We start from the raw sequence: 20,493 nt of genomic DNA on the forward strand, positions 1-20,493 counted from the left end.
AGTATAATCAGCCGTGGTCAGGAAGAGATGGGCGGCAGAAAGCGAGGCGCTGGCGGGAACCCAAGGGCTGTGTCTGGGTGCACATTTAGGTGTGTGTGTGTGTGTGTGTGTGTGTGTGTGTGTGTGTGTGTGCCTCTGGTTTGACAGGTTAATAAACCAGCCATGGTCCTACAGAAAGAGTACCAAGCTGGGATTTATCTGTGAGCTTCAAGTTTTACGCTTAAAGCAACTTTGCAGTCTTAAACCAATAAAAAAAAAAAAGAACACTTAGAAGACAGCATTTCTTTCCACACGTTGGTAGCGAGTTGGGGTTCACTGTCTTGCTCAAAGGCACCTTGGAGCCAGGAATCAGACCTCACTGACCTGCGTAGCCTCTGCAGCAGGAAGCTGACAATTTGACCTCTTTGTATTGTAAGCTGTTAAAGCAGTCTATACCCAGCGTTAGCATTACATTTGGGGCCAATACTGGGAATATGTGGCGTCTTATCAGGGGACATTGGATGCCCCAGTGTTGTAGTGAAATAAGACATCTTCAGAGGACTATCTTTCAGGTCAACTGCTCAAATGTTTTGAGAACATTTGGGTTCAGTTCTTGAAAGTGGATACAATAAAGTTTTCTAAATAAAAGGATATGCTAAACAGGATTTTCCTGAAAAAACAATGTAAAGAATCCTTCTCAATCATCACTTATGACCCTCTAGAAGTTGGAGGAGGTCTCTGGATCGGCCCTCTGCCTGTGTTTTCTGCCGGTAGTGGCTAAAGATCAAGATATTTCCTTCAGGGAATGGCGGAGACCAAATCTGTTCATTGGGACAAACACGTTGAATTTGTGGGGTCGGGCTGCTTTCGCAACATGTTCCCAGCAACGTATCAATAGAGATGAATAAAAGTCTTGGAAATGTTCAAAAACAAAATTACTTATAAATTATTTAAGATCGTACACACTTCTCTACAAAGTAAACATGAAGTGTAAGATAGCCATCTGGCCTCATATGGTCTAGTAACCACCTGTTTTCTGTCTTCAATTATAAAAAAAAAAGGTCCAGATTAACCAACATCTATGGAGGTCAGGTGCTTGATCAGCAGCAGAATGAGTTAAAAAAACATTAAAGCACAAATAAGTCACAAGTTCCAAACCAAACTCATCTTAATGAAGGTGATCACAGCATTTTTTTATCACATTAATTAGCCCACAGAAGTTTTAGCTTCAAGCAGCCATGAAGAATCACTTAAAATCAAAGATTTACATCCTTAGAGAAGTCCCAGCGGAACCGTCGGAGCTTAAAGAGTATCCATGAGGAACTTTTTCATTTAGAGGGAGTAAAACATGTAAATGTTCGCCCCCAAAACACGGAAACACAGAAATGTTTCCTAATGAAAGCTTCAGCGGGAGGCTTCATTAGTCGAACGTCTCTAGGAAAGTGAAAAACAACATAGAAATTCTGTATACTGCGCAGACTTCACAGCTAAGTGTGCTGAAATTCTGATGCTCACAACATCTTTTCCTCCTCAGACACCACATCCATTATACCAACACAGTTTGAAGTCATTTCCTTTCTTGTGATATAATCATTTTTCTCGAAGGCTTTATTTTCTTCCGGTGGTTAGGCTTATTGAATGTTTACAGTGAACCTCACAGGTCATCGTGGAGCATTTGTTGTCGAGCCTTCCCTCATATTTCTGCGTCTGCCTGAGTGTGAACAATAACCGACATAAATCCCTGCATTGCAGTGGCTCTCGCCAGTTCATGAACTACATTCATAAAAAGCCTGCCGCGTGTACGCGTTGCTCCCGAAAGCGGAGGACGAAGCCTTATGGGATGGCCCATATTTGTCTGTTTTCTTTGCAAGAGCGCTTTGCATGAAGTAGCCAGGCCTCGGCAGGGCAGTGGCTAATGAGCCAGCTATGAAGACGTAGCGAGGACTGCTGCTGCACTTCTCAGGATGAAACGCCCCACAAGTCAACAGACTGGCTCACATCTTATCTTGCACTTTATTTCAGCCCTTTTTTTCCTCAGGGTTTCTTCACTGTTTTCTGATCGCTGATTTGATCGTCATGCTGCATTCTTTGAAACTCAGTGCTTGTTGACTGCAATGTGAAAAAGTCTTAATAGTGTTTTCATTGTCAGCATTAATGCAATTAGTGAATGTACTGATTTTAAGGTTCATACTTAAGCACAATGTCCAGGTACTTTAGTTGAGTATTTCAATAATGTGTTCATTTTTAAACTTCTCCACCTGTCCTAAAGACTTTACAGATTCAGATTAATAATACAAAACATTATCCAGAATTATAATCTACATTATTATAAGTTAAACTACAAAGCAGTATGTAAAAAAAAATCCTGCAACACCAAAGATACGTACATTAATCTATCAAAGACTATAATCTAATAAAATAATACACATTTTTCTGAAACATGCCATTCTTTATAATGGGTTTTTAAAATCATGGTGATCTAAATTTTTACAACATAAGCAAATAATATAAATTATTGTTTCAAAAAAATAACATCCTAATCCATTATCTATACAGAGTTTACCACTCAAAAGATCACCTAAATCACCCAACTGTCATTTGATTCAAATTCAAAAACACAAATACAGACATTTCCTGTAAAATGAACCAAACCAAATCGACAAAAACGCTCAAACTTTGGCTGATGATTCTATCAATGCAGGACCTCAGCACTCATAGTAAACAGCTGATTGAGGAAAATACGTTTTCCAATGAGTCACTGTGGCCACACTTGTGCATTAAATCGCCACCATCTTGTCTGACAAGCGTTGTTCCTACCTGTCTTGGGCTCCACTGAGAAGTACGGCTGTCCGTGGATGATGCTGTAAACCACCCTGGCACTGTTCCCGTATGTTGGGTCATCTGCATCTGTGGCTGCCACTTGCACAACCATGGTTCCTGTGGGCAGACAACCCTTCATTAGTTTCCAAGACAGCATCCAGAAGCCAAGTCAAACAGAGCTAAATGTGGAAACAGTCATCGTATCATCAGAGCGTGTGACCAATTCTACTTGAAAGAGAGGGGGGGGGAAAAGGGAGAAAGCAATGAAAATGAAACTTCTGAGGCGGTAAATAATCTCATTTGTCATTAGTCATAACACACATTCTTTTGTTGTTTACTTTAGTTTTGTTTGGCGTTTCATTTTCATACGAGTTTAAAGCACTTCTTCACCACCGAAAGATCTGACGTGAGCTGTGTAATGGCTTTCGGCCTCAAACGCTGCTAAACAAATAACACTTTTGATTTTTTTTTTTTTTTTTTTTGCAATCATTTGCAGGGATGCTGCAGCAGGATTAAAGTGTAACTCCGAGCCTTTGGAGATCATTTCACCGCCATTGTTTCCATTTCCCTCCCGCAGATCAGTCAGCAGCAGCTTTTTCCGGTAACTTCAATCTGTTGATTCAAATTCAGCAGCCAAAAGGGTTCTGCAACCAGTCTGCGCTCTGTTAAACTGGCACGTTACCCCCACCCACAAAACACATTATTATGCATCTCATATCACACTGATCCCAAAAGAAGAGTCAAAGAGTTTGAACTTGTCCTTCAGCGATGTCATAGGACGACAGTGTATCTTTGCGTTTCACTAATAAGAGCTCAATAAAAACTCTATAGATAAAAAGATTTTATGACACAAAGTTTCAGAAATAGGCACAGGTGGGAAAACTTTTATTTTTTTCCCCCCTTTTTTTCTTTACCCTCACTATATAATTTTCCAGTAAAAATCATTGCTATCATGCACAGATGGGAGCCCATTCAGTTGCTGATTTCAGGATCCGCAAACTGCTTCTGGAGAAGATGTTGATCTGCAGAGAGGAGAGAATGTAACTTGGTAAACAAAATAAAACCTGAACGCGAGAGCCAGGATCGCAGTTTTGCTGCGCACACATCTTCAGTGCTGTTTGTTTAGGATGCTCTGTGAAATTCTGCCGCTAGTACACAGTGCAAGGAAGATCTCCTGGATTAGATGGATGGATACGGCTCTTAGTAAAATGAAAAGGGGTGAAGGGGGGAATTTAATTCAACCAAAACAATGCAAGTTATCGATGCAAAAAGGACATGCTGAGCCTGGAATCCATGTGGCATGACATACAAAAGAAAATCCCTTATATTAGCAGAAATGAATACTTAATCTACCCATGAACACACGGATAAAAGTATTAGGTATGGAGCGTACAGATCCTGTGATTTCTGCATTAATCTAAAAAGGTGAAAACCAAACCCATTAAAAACCGCTTAATTTAAAAAGCTCTAAATTAACAAACTATAGTTTAAGGGTTGTATGATTCGCCTATAATTCACTCACACAAAGGTCAGCCACTTAAGAAGCTTTCAATGGCTGATTTTGGCTGTTAGATAAAGAAACCAATTCGTTAATTACTCGAACTAATAAGTACCAATTCATGTGTTAATCAGTATGCACACGTCAGTCAGCTATGCCGCTAACACAACACCACCCGCTGCCTTTTTAGCTACTGAGCCCCAGTTAACGACGGTAGGTTCGATTGACACGGAGTGAGATAGTCTAACAGATGTATTGTACTCTGTAAAGAAATTATTGCCGTACAGTTATATCCCATAAGTCTCAGCCAAATATAAAAACTGACATTATACAGTGGAGCACTGCTGATAAAGTTATAAAACCCAAGATATAAAGTCTGATTTTGTTTTAGTGCCCTTTAGAGCCCCGAATCCCCAAACTTCCTCCCAGCTTACAAGAAGGAAATTTGTTTTCAAACTCGACTGTGAACTCTGCTGACAACTGACAACTGTTTCTGCGTGCCGTACAGTATTGTCCTCTCCCACTCTTCCTCCGAGGCAGAGAAGACATCAGACATGACTCCTTATGTATTTCTTTTAAACATACCGGCTGAACGCGGCTGACGTGACTTGAGCTGACAGCCGTGGCTTGGAAGGTAAAGGCGGAGAAGCGTTTGAAGATTCCACTGAGAAAAAAAAAAAACATAATCGGCGCCAATCAATTTCAATAGGTCGGCCATAACGCCATGAATTAGCCTTGTTCCCCCAACTGGGCTCATTTAATGGTTACAGATTTTTCTTTTTTAATGTCAGAGCTTTGATATCCATCTGATAATATATTATTATGGTTCAGGCTATTGTTTGGTGTTAGACTGTACGTCAGTGATGGCCTTAAAGCTGACGCCTACCGAACACTTTGCAGCGGTGAAATCATCAACAAAAGCCATTGATGAAATAACCTTGAAAATGAAAAAAAAAAGAAAAAAGTGCCTTTCTCAGTTTGACACATGAATAGCTGCTAGAATATTTCACTTTAATAGCTGGCTGCACATATACTGAGCTATAATATTGTAGCATCTGACAGAAAGTGCTGTCTTGCAAGTTGGTGATATTTTACTTTGAAGAAAACAGCCTAATAAAAATCTCACTTTGTAACATGAGAAGTTTTTTTTTACAGTCTTTTTACAGAATGAAAAGTGATCAAGGAAATTGAAGATTAAAGTCCTCCATTCTGGCCATAAAGCAAAATTAACAGGCTCTGGCCTGAACAATATAATAGAAGAAAAAAAAAAAAGCTTGGAGAAGCTGGAGAAGTTATCACCAGGCCGGTTGTGGAAGGACACCTAGATTATATCATCACCTCTTAGTCATGACAGGTTATATTACAGTAGTTTAAAACACCAAGGTCAAAGGATGGCTCTATGAAAGAGAACCCGGGCGACGGGAAAAATCTCTATTACAGGTTGGTAGTTAAAATCCCTCCGCAGAGCGCTCTGCGGACGAGACTGTAAATTAACATTCAATATGGACTCGAGCGGAGCACAGCTTTTAAAAGCTCTGGTTGTCCAACAAACATCATATTCGAACAATATTGTCAGAATGACAGCTAATCCCATCCGAGTGAGCTGGTTGTAAAAAAAAACCCAAAAAAAACCAAACATTTGAAATTTGAATAGATTCTTTCTGCTCCACGAGGCTGTCATCTGCTACTCAACTCGCCCCGGCCGTGTCCCTTCAACGTTTGTCCGACTTCACTGACGTGATGGAGCTGATCTTCACGTTTTTTTTTTTTGTTTTTTTTTTGGTTTATTCCCCTGCAGCTGTGTACAAAACAGGTTTCCTAATCAATTCCGCATCTTGGGTGAGCAACTGTCATCTGCCAGTAATGAAAATAAATGTGGCGTGCTGCAAATGTGAACGGGAGACAGGTCTTCTTCAGCCTCTTACATAAACAAGCTACATCCAACTGTCAATATGCATTTCCGAGCGCACAATGTCAGTGGTCCTCTTCTGCATATAGAAATACAAGCATATCAATAAAGGAGAGCAAAACCGTGACTCTAAAATTGATTTGCAACATACATACGTTTAAAAAAAATCTATTTTCTGAATATTAAAAGATTCCTAATCTAACTAATTCTGCGATGCCCTCATGAGTATTCAAAGATGCTACCGTCGATTAAGTTGATTGTATTTGTTCACATTCACACCCTGTTGCTTCAGATAAACAGGGTTTAGAGTTTAATTCACTTATATTTGCCACTGCCAGGAGAAAACTAATTATAGCACCTTTAAAGAAAGTGACTAACTGCCTGCTGCTTTCTATGTGTGTTTTAACATCCGAGGTACACTCTGTGGCCACTTTATTAGGTACACCTGTACAATCTAATGCAATCGAATACAACCGTTCTGCCATAAAGACCACTTTTATGACGCCTGTAATGTTCAGTTCAATGACAAAAGGAAAATAAAAGAAAAATTGAAACAACCTTCAATATAATGTGGGCCAGCAACACCCTGAGGTGGAAGAAGTACTCAGATCCTTTACTGTAGTAAAAGTATCAATACTGCTCATGTGAAAATACTCCACTACAAGTAACAGTCCTGCATTCTAAACCTTACTTGTTATCAGCAAAAATACACTAAACATGAAAAGTAAAAGGTAGTAATTGTGCAATAAAATGTTCCCCGGCAGCATTAATGTGTATGTGGCAATATATATATATATATATATACGGCTGTAGATGGTCAAGGTTGTGCAACTTGTAACTCCTTTATATACCGGTGTGTAGTTTAATCTACAGCAATGCATCATATTCTATAAGAGCTTCATATGTTTTGTAGCGCCGCTGTCCTGTGAGAAGCACGTATCTCTACTATGTGAACTTTTCTTGAGCTCAGAAAAAGAAGCCCTGTTCGTGAACGCATAAAGGCTCACTTCATGTTTTAGTTCATCAGAAACAGTCAATTTCAACATCCGCCAATTTGCGGATACATTGGTTTTGGATATTTGTAATCTGAAAAGTAACTAAAGCTGAGACACAAATGTAGTGGAGAAAAAAAGTACAATATTTTCCTCTGAGATGTGGTCCAGGAGAAGTATAAAGTAGGATAAAAGGTCCCTTAAATGTGTAATTAGGTTCAGTTCAGTAAATTAACACCACATTTGACGAGGAGCTCAGAAATAAACACCGTATAAAAATAGAAGTTGTGTTGGACTGCAGATTTACCTGATAAAGTCGCCACTCAGTGTATATTAGGAACACAATGCAAAAAGGAATCAACATGAAAACATAACGATTTGGGTCAACTTTCCCTAAACCGGAACCCTTTTTTTTAATTACCATTATTAAAGAACTGTCCCATCTTTGATCTCCGCTCTCATGAATTAGACAGGAACCCTGACAGCTGGATATAGGACTGGCGAGGAGTGAATTCTACGAGCTGTGGCCTTGGGTTGACATTACATCCTCTATGCTTGTAATGAGCCCTCAAACCGCTCCTATGGCCCCTTCGCTGTGCAGTAGGGGAGAGAGAGAGAGAGAGAGAGAGAGAGAGAGAGAGAGAGAGCCAAGCCTCGTGAAAGTCACACCTCCAACTGTCCTCAAGCCCTCTTGTCTTTTATTTGACACCCCCGCCGTGATTAAGACAAAAGCCTTCAGAGATCCCCGGGCCAAAAGGTCTCCGTGTGTATGGACGAGCGCTGCCTCTAATTACTTTAATTAATTAAATTCATGATTTCCTCTAAATTGAAGTCATTCATCAGCGGCGCAGAGCTGTGACCATTAATGATTTAAAGACATCTATAAAGGAATTATTGAGGACAGGAGGTGCATGCTCTTTACTGCATCGATGATTGCTGTGAGCAGATATTTACAAAAGGGAGGCGGGCGCATTGTTCGCTCAACTTGCGATGAAAACCTTCGCGGGAGCCGGCAGAGTAAATAAAGTGGCGAGGGTGACCCTGCGTCTCGGCGCTCGCGGTGCGAACGCAGTCCTCCTCTGTGGTTGATGTACCGAGGCGCTGTCTTATCTCGGGTTGGACACGAGACTCCGAGCCCTTGTACTCTAATCCTCTGGTTTCTTAAGCCGGAGCTCTGTACCCCCCCGTTGACAGTCGGCTGTGTAATCCTTCAGAGATCTCCCTGCCTGTGTAGAAAGCAAAGCACTGTTTCCTTTGGAACGACTCCCACTGCCACTGTGTGCCTGCCGAAATGTTCATTTTCACTTTGAAGGTTGCAAAGAAAGCCGTTACACCTTTGTTTTCACTCATTTCCATCTGTATGGTGCCAAGCGTGCTTTGAGGTTTTGAGGTGACGCCGATATGCACAATGACCTTTTTAGTTCATTGTGTTTATTGGTGTGTGCAGAATGTGCCGTGTGCTTTAATTTCCCATGCTGCTAAAACCCATGAAATGTAAAGTGGCCATAATGAATGATTTTATATTGACATGCATGTGAAAGGGGTCCTGCTTGGTGATTAACCTGCAAGAAGTTATCCTCTGCAGCTTCCCTCAGTGTTACGGAAGCTTTATAGCATCTTTCATTGTTTTGTTTTACTGGGCTGCAACTTTACTGTTCTGCTTCACTCTCACTGGTTTTAAAGGTTTTGCTCCCAGCTGCTGTTTTCAGCAAAAAAAAAAAAACATCTAAAAACCTACTGTGTACACTACCTGCTCAGCAGCAACCCGCAGACAGACACAGTTAGCGGCTAGCTGGTGAATACCAGCTAGCCGCTAACTGTGTCCGCTAACTGTAATTAGTGGAGCGTTTAGCAGCTAAAGAGACAAGATACTTCCCTCAGCAGTTGGTGGTGACCAATAACAGAGCTATATATGGTAAAAGAGAGTTTGTTGGACAAACATTCGTCAGGAGTACAGAAAAACAAGTCAACGTGAAAGCTAATGTTGCTCCGTGTTTGCAAGTAGTTGCTAACACTTTTGACATCAACTTAAAAAGGTGATAGTATGTCAGTGTTATTTTCACAGCTTGTTAGTGTTGCCTGAAATGTGCCAAAAAAAAAAAATCGAATTAATCATTAATCAACCCGCTTTAGCTCAAACAAGCTCTCTTTATATATTCAAAGAAATGCATTCAAACGCAAACACCACTCTTCACGCTCCCCCGCTTACCACAGGCCCCACTAACACACTTTCATTCTCTCCTTTTTAAATTACAGTGAGAGTTATGATCGTCGACGCATTTTTAGAAATTCTTGATGAAACCGAAGACTGTGCGGCGGCGTCGCAGTTCTTTTTGGCTTGAGTGCAGAATTTCTCAATTTCTTTAGAAAGAGGCAAAAAGAACGGCCGTTCAGTTCACCCCACAGGCTGGTACCAGAATATGTTGATAGTACAACAGAGTGACTGACCATAGTTCACCAACTCAAAGAAGGGGGACAGTCTATTCTCAGACACCTGCTGCCTGTTGTGCCTTATCTCACATATTTGAACAAAGTTATGTTGATTGTGTAAACTGACTAACCTACATCCACTTCTAACCTTATCAGCATTGAGGGAGGACTGATTGCTTGCTCCCATTCCGATAATGAATTATCATTCAGTGACTGCAGATTGAAGTACCTGACAATTTGTTTTGTTTATGACCACGCTACGACATCAAATACGCAGAATTATTTATTTTCCTCCCAGGGAACGCATTAATAAATGTCTAGAAATATACTGTATTATTCACCTAAATGTTTAAAATTGTGTTTGTACATTTACAAATTCAAATTAATTGCAACGTACCACGTCTCAACCTTTTTCCTGTCAATTGAATCCCAAGTTCAAGCCTGCCTCCTTCCCATCACTCATAGCTCACTTGTGATTAGACCACAGCTCCCAGCATGCCTGGGAGCGCCTTGAGAACCCTTGGGAGGAGCTGGAGGAAGTTAAGGATGCCTGTGCTGCTGTGTCTAATGGACGGATATAAATGTATTTTTCCGGATCAGACATTATTCAGAGACATTTTTCAGCAGAGCGGCCCCTGTAAGCGGCGGGCAGTATGAACTCTGAGCCCAATTTGTGGAAAACATGCCCATGGCCTTCAAGCGTGATTCAGACCTTAAGTTTGCTCGAGTCAGTTTTTTTAAAACATGCGTCACTCATCAACATGTCTCAGCCTAGAGGTCTTTGCTGGCATGTGTGAGGCGACAAATATGTAAATGTAGATACATCCGGCTCACTTAAAGAAACCACAAAATAGCATTTTGGCAGCATTTTATGCTCAGCACCACTCATTTCTTCTTGACCAAATATTATAGGTGCTATGTTAAGTTCAATATAAAGAGCACACACACACACACACACACACACACACACCATGGTGTATCAATATGGAGGTCACTCTCTCTGTTTCTTACACACCTGCTAAGCTGAAAAGCCTCAGGATGTTGTTGTGGCTCATTTGCATTTACCAGCATTTTGAGCTGGAGCGTGACCCGTTCTAAACCTTAGAGGAAATCTTGACCATGCAGCAAGAAGCGCTACGTTAAAGGCGGGGTCTGATACGATGGCTTCCTCCAGGACTGCATTTAAAACAGACAGATAAAAGAAATATCTGCAGCGATAAATGCTAATGTGATAAATGAAATTTGAGCTGCGGAGTCCTTACGACAGCTACAGCTGTGTAATGTTTTTAACCATGCTGGCGGAGTTGCTCTGTCAGTGGCAATTTCGGTCGGTTGGTGCAACGCTTTGATCCTGACTGAAATATGGTAACAAATATTGGACAGATTGCATTGAAATTTTGTACCGACATTCAAGGTATCAAGAAGATACATTATAGTAACTTTAGCTTGACATTTCAGGTTCATTTGTTATGACTTTGGTGATCATCTGACTTCTTTTACTTTGTAACGATAGTATCAGTGAATGAATAGCAGCGGGGGGCTTAGGGAAGGGTGAATTGGAACGACGCTGAATAGAAGGTAGATAAAAGATGTCTGATAGCTAAGTGTAAGTAACTTCAAGTGTTGCTTGTTACACATTTTGTCTGTATCAATTCAATAACTCAAATGGAAGTGATAAATAATGTAATAGTTAAAGAGCTAGCCCACAAAGTGAAATAAAAGACTTCTCTGGTCATCTGGCGCTTGTCTGCTTCTTGTTATACAAAACCAAAAACATGGAGCTGCTTTTAGCCACTGTGCTCTAAAACAAAAAACTAAAGGTATCTGTTCATCATTGCTTGTAATTAGATTTTGCCAGCTTCAAATACTGATTTGTTTTTTTCCTTCTATTATTTTACTTTCAATATCTTTTGTGAAGCTCTTTGAATTTCTAAATGTGCCACATGAATGGATTGCCTTGGTACAAACAGTACAATGTTCGTACACCAACACACTTTCAAAAACTGAACTGAAGGTTTTTAAAAGCTCAAAGACCTCAAGAGGTGAAAAGTACTACTTAGTGCGTATTTATCAGCATACAGCTGTCTTCTTAGTGAACAAAGAAGACAATACACCTGCATGCTCTGGATGCCAAAAACCAAAAGTAGTTGAACCTGGACCTCCATCGATGTTGAGCTCAATTCATGCACGAGAACATGCTCATGCAGTTTTAAATGTGGTCCAATGTGATTAGTGCATATTGAGTGTTACAAAGAGAACACGCTGGATTCAAATTAATATTGCAAACTTCCAGATTCCCCCAATGACCTAAAGACTGAGAGAGAGAGAGATGAAGACAAATTCAGCGAGGTGGAAAATGATCAAATGCAGATGTCGGAGCGAGGGCAAGTCAAAGAGAACGTGAGAGTATGAGAAGAAAAAAGAAGGGATAAAGTAAATGAATGGAAAAGAAGGAAGATATACAAGAGGGAGCTATATGGGATTATGTCTGAGGCTGATGGGGAGGCTTACCTAAGGGGGACATCTCTGGTACTCCTGCCAAGTACGGTCCGTCTAGAAACTTTGGCTCATTATCGTTGATGTCCTGGACCTTGACCACAAATTCGGACCTGGGCTCCACGGGTATGTTGGTGATTCGGTCCACAGCTTGGGCTTGGAGGGTGTAGTAGGCCTGTGCCTCCCGATCGAGGCGCTTTGTGGCGTGGATGTCCCCCGTGTTCTCATCAATGGTGAAGATGGAGGAGGAGCCCTCGCCAGTTAACACGTACTTCACCTTGCCGTCCCCTTTGTCCACATCTGAGTGTAGCTGAAGGGACACAGAGAACATCTGAATAAAGCGGCCGTATAAGGAATCTACTGGAGAAAATATCCTTTCAATATTTTAGATATATTGATGAAATTAGAATTTGAATTTGAATGTATTTTAGAACATTTCACATTGCTTATTTTATTTAATGCAATGTATAAATATCTCATATTAACTTTTACTGAAATATATAAAACTTGTTTAACATACTAATTTACACCATGTGAATTTCACTGCTGATATGTACAGTAAGCACACACACACACACACACACACACACACACACACACACACACACACACACACAATACAAGGAAATACGCATCATGTTTACTGGACAAACATCTGAATCAGATCAAAGCGTGCTGCATTTATGCATGAATTCATTTTGCTAATAATAATGGAATAAAATGAAAATGGTGAAAATGGTGCCACTTACTGCAATGCCACTGGGACTTGCTTACTAATGTAATAGTCATTACAGATGATCAAACTAGCAATTTTCCAATAAAACCTCCAGAAATAACACATGGCGATTCACCAAATGCAGCTCAACAGCATCTTTCTGTCCAGAAACCTGTAATTTGGAACTTCTAGATAAAATGTTTCCTCAGGAAATATACTTCAAAAACATTTTGCCAAGCATTTAATGTAAAGCTTTTATAAAAGGTGCACCTGAAAACGTTTCATGCAAAAATACTTCAGCCTGATGAGACCCTATATTGACCCTGTCTTTGGCATTTTTAAATTAAATTACACGGATGTCAGGTGTCGATACAGCCCACAGATTCAAAAAGCCTTTTACACAGCAGTGAATGAAGTCTCTGTGTTCCATGTTGTGCTTCTATTCATTCATGTTCTGCCCTTTGGAATAAAAGGAGCACCGATGGTTTGGTAGACGTAAATGTTCTCTTGTGCAATTTCTCAAATGACACATCTCTCTGACGTGACATCTGATTATTAAAGTTGAAATATTGTCAACAGTTCCCTCTTGTTTCCATCAAGAGCAGCCTATTGACAGCAAAAAACGATTCTACAGGTTGTTGCCCCCCCCCCCCCCCCCCCCCCCCCCGATAATCAATAGCAAGAGGTGAGGCCACGCCGTCAGATCCGTCCTTTTCAATGGCCACATAAAACCCCCTCGTCCGAAATGATCGGCGCGCCAAATAACAGTCAAATGCAAAATCTTCAAATCAAATCTTTTTCAGCTCAAAGCGTGTGGGCTTACACTATGAAATCTGAGCTTTGTTTCTTGGAGATACTAAAATATTAATCGGAGTTGTTTTAATGTTTGACAAACAGACATACAGGTCTACAAAGACAAGCTACATTTTCATCATTGAACTCGTGCGCTGACAACAACCGTCTTCTTATGGCGGAGTTTTAATCTCAGAAGAAGAAGTAGTAGAAGAAGAAGTCGTGAGTTTTTCGAGATGACTTTAAGATCCCTCCTCAAAGTACGACCCCAACAAAAATAATCCTCCAGCAACTCTAAAGAAAGAACACTTGGAGCTTTTTGGAGCATTGAAATCACCGCGACAAGTAAGCGACCCTGAATAATCCTGTTTGAAGTCAGAGCTGTATGATGGCCACCGACCCCTTCAATGTCTCAACATCACAGCGATCACAGAAACTGCCATACATCTTAGAGGGAGGCCATTGTTGCTGTTTAAAGATGGACAGATGGATCATTTTCAACTGTCAGCATTTAGCAGAGTGCGTATTTATGTCTTTACTCCATCACCTCCAACATGACAAAACACCTCAATTAACAGCATGCAGAGCAAGCTTTTAGTGGGGTTTTTTTAGGGAATGTATTTTTCTCTCTCTCTCTCTGATTCTCAATATTTAGTGTTAAAAGTGTGCCGATAGAAAAATGCTTCAATTGAACCTGTAATTTCTACACCTCAACAGTGTCTTCAATCTTCTAAGTGTTTTGCATCTGACTGCTTTGAAACCTATAAAATCAGGTAAGGACCGCTGTGAGTATATCAATCTGTCTGTTTGTTAAAGTGTCTCTTTTCAGATAATTATTTCGCCTACTCATTACAAGACACGATTTTTTTTTCCCTGGCCTGTTGCAGACAAATGGTTTCCGAGAAGTATCAAGTACACCAACAATGTGAAGAGTTTAAAATGGTTCTTCAGCGATTTAGTATTTGCTCTTCAATCAAGTTGGAGGACACACGAGAAAGAGATTTTTAGTCCCTATTATGGGTCAAACGCTACAAACACAGGAACCGACATTTCCCATAACACAAACCACTAGCACCTCTCATTAAACCCCACACCTCTGGCTTCTACTGCAGAACGTCTCAAGCCCAAAATGAGATCTTAACAATGACATCATCAGAGACGTTTCCTCAGAATTAGCTTGGAGACAATTTGGACATTTGATTTTGGTCGTTCGGAATAACTCTAAACACTTTTAATTTCTGACGCGGTCCGACAACATGTCTTACAAACTAGAGCATAACCCGGCGATTCTCTCCAGGCCTGTTCCTTGAGATTCTGTGGATCACATTAACAGACATGATTGGGGACTATGCATGACTGAAGACTGAAGAATACTCTTACATCTCTGCTGGGATTGTGAACACAGCTCTCACATTGGTTCATGACAGGATATTTTAGGACAGAAACTCTCCAGCGTGATTTGCATTTTGCTCCACAAAAGGAAATGAAATAAAATGGTGCAACTTACTGTAATGCCACTGTCACTTGCTAGAAGTGATCAAAGACGCAATTTACCAACAAAACATCTGGTAATAGTTAGCTCATCGCACATAAAACCCGACTTCAGCCGATGTTAAAAGCACAAAATGTGTTTGTATCGATGATTATTTGGTAAATGGCATTTTCCTACAAATGCAAAATGATTCCTCAGGAAACATTTATGTTTAAATTTAAGGCAAAGCTTTTCAAACTAAGCAAACAAAGGCAAACGGGCTTCAGATTCTCAAAGCTGCACTACGAAACACTTTCAGGGAAAATTCCTCTGTCGCAGCTAGTCCGGGTTATGAAATAGGACGTTCTACACTACTCCCTGGCTGTGCTTCCAGATTATGTCCTTGAAAATAACAAACGCCATGCAGGGAGATGGGTGAGGTGTAGAACGACTACAGAAACATCATCATTTGGGTTCAGCAGATCTCCGCTGTATTCCTAACACTGCTTGATCCCCCCTGTTGAGGTCAACTGTCGCCGACGAAAAGGGTAAAAGGTCAGACTTCTGAAAGGTTGCTCAAAGGCACTTTACATGGTAAAAACACAAACAGTAAATGCAATAACATAAACAAAGCAGATAGATGACATTATAAACATAAAGGGAAGGAAGTTGGCGTCGGCGGATCTGAGGTTGCGGGTGGGAGCGTGTCGGTGCAGAAGGTCCAAAAGGTGTGAAGGGGTGAGGTTGTGAATGGCTTTGTATGTGATGAGGAGAATTTTTTGAACTGGATTCTTTGCTGTATGGGGAGCCAGTGGAGGTTTTGAAGGACTGGAGTAATGGGGTCTCTGATGAGGTCTCTGGAGTCGGGAGAGCAGACGGGGAGCAGAGTTCTGGATGTTTTGTAGTTTGTGGATGATTTTTGGTGGATGAGCCGTACGGGACGCTGTCGCAGTATGTCCAGTCGAGAGACGATGAAGTCGAGGACGAGTGTGTCAGCGGCTGAGGAGGAGAGGGAGGGGCGTAGACGGGCGATGTCTTTGAGATGAAAGGAGGCGAGGGTTTTTTGTGACGTGATTGACGCTGCGTTCGAAAGGAGAGGGTTTGATCGAAGACGATAATAGCAAGGTTAGGGACATGTGTGGGAGCAGGGACAGCCGTCGATGCAGAGGGTTTGTGTAGTGATCTGGGGCCGATGATGAGGATTTCAGATGCTTTTAATATCCTTAGTTATCCTAGCTGTTTTACTTTGTGCAGAAATAGTTTGAAGAGAGAGAAATTTGTATTTTTTTAAATCATTACGATTATTTAGTTTTACCGTCAAAATGGGACAAAATATTTCCGCGGTGTTTACAGTGAAGTAGTTGGCCTCTCTTGGTGTTTGTTGTGTAGCGCAATGACAAAAGCCAATTATGAGGCATTTCTTTTTTTTATATTGCAATGCACTCCCACTGTAATATTGTTGAAACGTCTTCCTTCAATTTGTCTGTAAATGTCAACATCTCATTATCGGATAAATAACAATGGTATTTCAGGTTCGGAGCCCGCGCTGCAGGGGAGGCGGAATGATTAGGTCAACATTATATTGGTGGCACTGAAGGAGTACATGCTGAACAGTGGACACAACACCAAAGGTCTTTTATTAATGGAATCCATCAGCCCCGCTTGATGGATGCTGCGTTTGGGCCGTGATGATTGCACTGGTTTGTGTCCTCGAGCCTCAGCCTGCATATGTCGCCTCTCTTATTAAGGAGCTCGCCGTGTTTGTTCGCTCGTCTCCTGCTGTCAGGAGCGAACTCGAGGTAAACTCGTCAGTCGCGGAAGAAAGTCAACATTTAATCTTGGGGAAGCCATCCGCGGCCGTTGATTTCCCGCGGACAAGAAGGACAAAGCCGACGGGTCACAAAGCAAGCAGGCCGGGTCGTAGGTCAAGCGCACCATGGGTGTCTTTTCAGCGGACTCTTTGCTCCGTTTCTCCGCCTAGCAGCGCAGCAACTGTCGCCACGTACTCCATCTCTAAATCTCGTCGACACCGAGGGCTGCGTGAAAATGTGTGTAGCGTGGCAGCGCTTATTAGAAGCATACCCTGGTCAAATACTTCTCTCTCTCTCTCTCATTAATCTAACCCATTTTAAAACCCGTCGCTGCTCATTTTCAGGTGGCATTTGAAGTTTCAACTCTTATTACTTTTACTCAGCACCAGAGTTGCTTCACTTGCAAAAAAAAAAAGAAAAAGAAAAATGTAAAGACTCCTCTGTAATTCTTTTCTGTGCTTCCCTTGAGGTGGGTGTAACACAGCATGCAGCGCGGCGGTGTAGCTCAAAAGCACTCCGAGGGATTGCGAGGGAGGGGTGGAATCTGAACACGAACCCTTCTGAAATCAGTGCTGACACTTATCATCACTTTGTATGCAGGCGGTTCTCCAGGGACCAGCCTGTTAGCTTTGTGTTTGCTTGTTTACCTTGTAGCGAGGGAGAGGGGTAAAAAAAAAAAAAAGCATAAAAGAACCCATAACAACTCACAGAAACATGCTTGTCCTATCACTGGCACTGCAGCACAATGTGCTCAAATTGTTCTTGCGTTTGGATTTTCAGTTTTTGCAATTCTACGCTACATGAAAAATCATGTTGGAAAGTGTGTAATTCCATTTAGTTCCTCTTTTACGCCCATTTGGCTTGGCTCTGAGCAACACAGCAAGTAGAAAAGTATAAATAAATTTGAAAATACAAATGCTCAAACCCCAAGATGTATGTTTCAAGCTTTTGTATTTGCACTTCCCTTGAGGAGAGTACAAATTCCCCTATTCAATGGACTGTGCACAATCCAAAATGGATACAAAAGTCCATACCTACAGGCAACCTGTGAGCAATACTGGATCCGGTACACAGAAACAGCCTCTGCCGCTGCTCAAGAGCCCTTAATCAACAATCGCCCTCAAGATATTTCACAGAGCCGCTCAACGTCGGGGCTTAACGGGGTCTCTACGAGCAAGGTCTGTTGCACAACCAACCTAAAAATAAAATGTGAAGCACGGGCGACTGCACTCTTGACATTGTTTTCCCGACGTTGCACGAGAAACCTGCACATAATCAGCCTTCCCTCAGTGTAAATCACATACTGTATAATGTTCCCCAAGAGAAACCGTAAATTTGCCAGCGAATAAACGTTATTACAGGACTGACACAATAAAACATACATGGAGCGCACATAAAGGAGGAGAGCAGGCGGGGGTAAGAAGGGTCATTCTGCCACATAAAGGAGACGGAAAATGTAGACTGGGGGGGGGGGGGGGGGCGGCTTCGGTGCAGCTGTCACTGACATGCTTGGCTTTTCATCCATTCACTCGGCCATGTTCTGGTGAGTCGCCATGGTGCTGTGCTGTGAGGGAGGCTCAGCCGCTCAGCCTCGCCTCCTTCATTTTCAAGTTGGGAGCCGGGGAATTAGCGATCGCCATGGAGAAACTGTTAGCTAACACACAGCGGTTGTGCAGATGCACGGGATCCGTACACACAGGCTCGGACTCATACTCCTTAAATTTAATTAATTACGTCTTTATGTTTCACTTATATGTCCCCTCTCCATTATCTTTTATGTTCTTAGTGTTCTACATACGTATGAGGCTGCTTTTAAATATTTATTCTGATGCTTTTACTTTTATTTGTTTACTCCTTTACAGTTTTCACATTCATATTTGTAATTGCCCCTTTCCTACTTGCTTTGCTGCCTGATGCTTTGTCTCTGTTCCCCATGTCTTTCATTGTTTTGCACATGTACAGCACTTTGTAACACTGCGAATATATATATATATATATATATATATAACAAGTGCATATATGAATAGTTATTATTACATTTGTATGTTTTTGTAAGTGTTTCATGTAAATCGTAAAGCTTTCGACAGTGTGTGTTTGTGTGCTGGTTGTCTGATTTTATTGAGTTGCAAAGCACTTTGAGACTTTGTTTTTGAAGATTTGCGTTATTGTCATCTTCAATCACCCAAACACTAAAAAAAAAAAAAAAACACCACGATTGCATGTACCTTTTTGGATTAGTGCTGTGTGAAATGGAGTCATGGAGTTGAGGTGGATTCCAGCATAAAGACACACAGTTTATGAAAAGCATAAACCTCTCCGCAATTTGTGAAGCAATTTAAGAGATTTACTGACGCACAGAATTCTCTCCGACAAAGCTTCATGTATTTTTCTGAACAGCAGTATTGTTTTTGGACTCATTTGCAGTTAATCAGTCTATTTTCCCAGAATAACTGTAAGTTATTTACTCTGCCAGATGAAAACCTTCTCAAGCACAAAGACGTTGGATGCTGGTGGAGGGTACATTTTCCCTTTTTAGCTAAACTCCCTAAAGAATCTGAGGTTTATATGTCATTTGAAGTGAGGCGGTCTGCCATGCTAACAATTACGCTACCCTAAAGAGCAAATTAGAAGATATTTCACAACAATTGACGGTTATTTCTGCAGTTAGATGTTCCTGTCTGGTGAAGTTAAAATGTGAACTCAGTTTACACAAAGTATCGCGGCTGCAGTTGAAACACAAGTCAAAGTAGTTAATGTGTCACAGTGCAGAGCGAACGCACTTTTCAAAATGTATTGGACAATTTAAAAAAGGTGAAATTCTATTTTCTGTCCCGAATAAGATAATTAAAAAGTGAATGAGGGCGTATTGACCACCTTTTAGCTTTACTCCAACATGGAACCAACGTCATTTTCTACACATTTGGAGGCTCCTGTTATCACTAGAGATAAGCATGTTATACTACATATTTAGCTAACCTCCATTACATTACATTAACAGCAATGGATAGTTAATAAAGTAGGTAATAGAGTGATCTGCATCCATTTTGACTGAGTTGCATTTGATGCAACATTCAAAAATGTCAAAATGTTTTCTTGTTTCCACTGATGTGTTAACACTGTGAACAACTTAAAATGTCTTAAAACGTGAATTATTTGCCCGTCAAACATTCTACGGCACGCGCAGTTTAAAAGTAGAAGAACTTAAAACACTGAAAGCATTTGAAGTGTCAGCTGTTGTTTAAGCACTGAAAGGAGTTGAGGTGTCAGTTGAACTGTTAGAGATAAAAAAAAAAAACAGTCCGTTTAATCACTGAGAGCATTTTCAGTTTCAAGTTCAAGCCCCGTTAGCAGTTGAACAGCCTCTTGAAGTGTAAGCAATGAGAGCAGTTGAAGGTAAAGCACCAGAAATAGGTAAAGTGTGTGCATTGCAGTGACGCTATTGAAATATAAGTAGTTGAAGTGTCACTTTAAAGAGTAAAACTATGTTGAATATTCATCAAGAGAAACACTTTTTTTCGTAATTTATTGAACAAAATAAAACAAAAAAGGAGCTATTCTATTTTCTGTCCTAAATAAGCTG

At 41.0% G+C, this 20,493-nt stretch overlaps 1 protein-coding gene across 1 annotated transcript in view; it reads right to left on the minus strand.

Moving 5' to 3' along the window:
- Positions 1–20,493, minus strand: part of LOC137871979 (cadherin-7-like) — an 82,093-nt gene that overhangs the window by 37,328 nt on the left and 24,272 nt on the right. The window contains exons 3-4 of the mRNA XM_068710130.1: positions 12,140–12,434; positions 2,797–2,916 (exon numbers count right to left, since the gene is read on the minus strand). Coding sequence (XP_068566231.1) covers positions 2,797–2,916; positions 12,140–12,434 — 415 coding nt within the window. The remainder of the gene's footprint in view (positions 1–2,796; positions 2,917–12,139; positions 12,435–20,493) is intronic.

This window comes from Cebidichthys violaceus, unplaced genomic scaffold (assembly GCF_023349555.1).
Source record: "Cebidichthys violaceus isolate CVI_PGR_0920_01 unplaced genomic scaffold, fCebVio1.0.p SCAF_15, whole genome shotgun sequence".
Lineage (NCBI taxonomy): Eukaryota > Metazoa > Chordata > Actinopteri > Perciformes > Stichaeidae > Cebidichthys > Cebidichthys violaceus.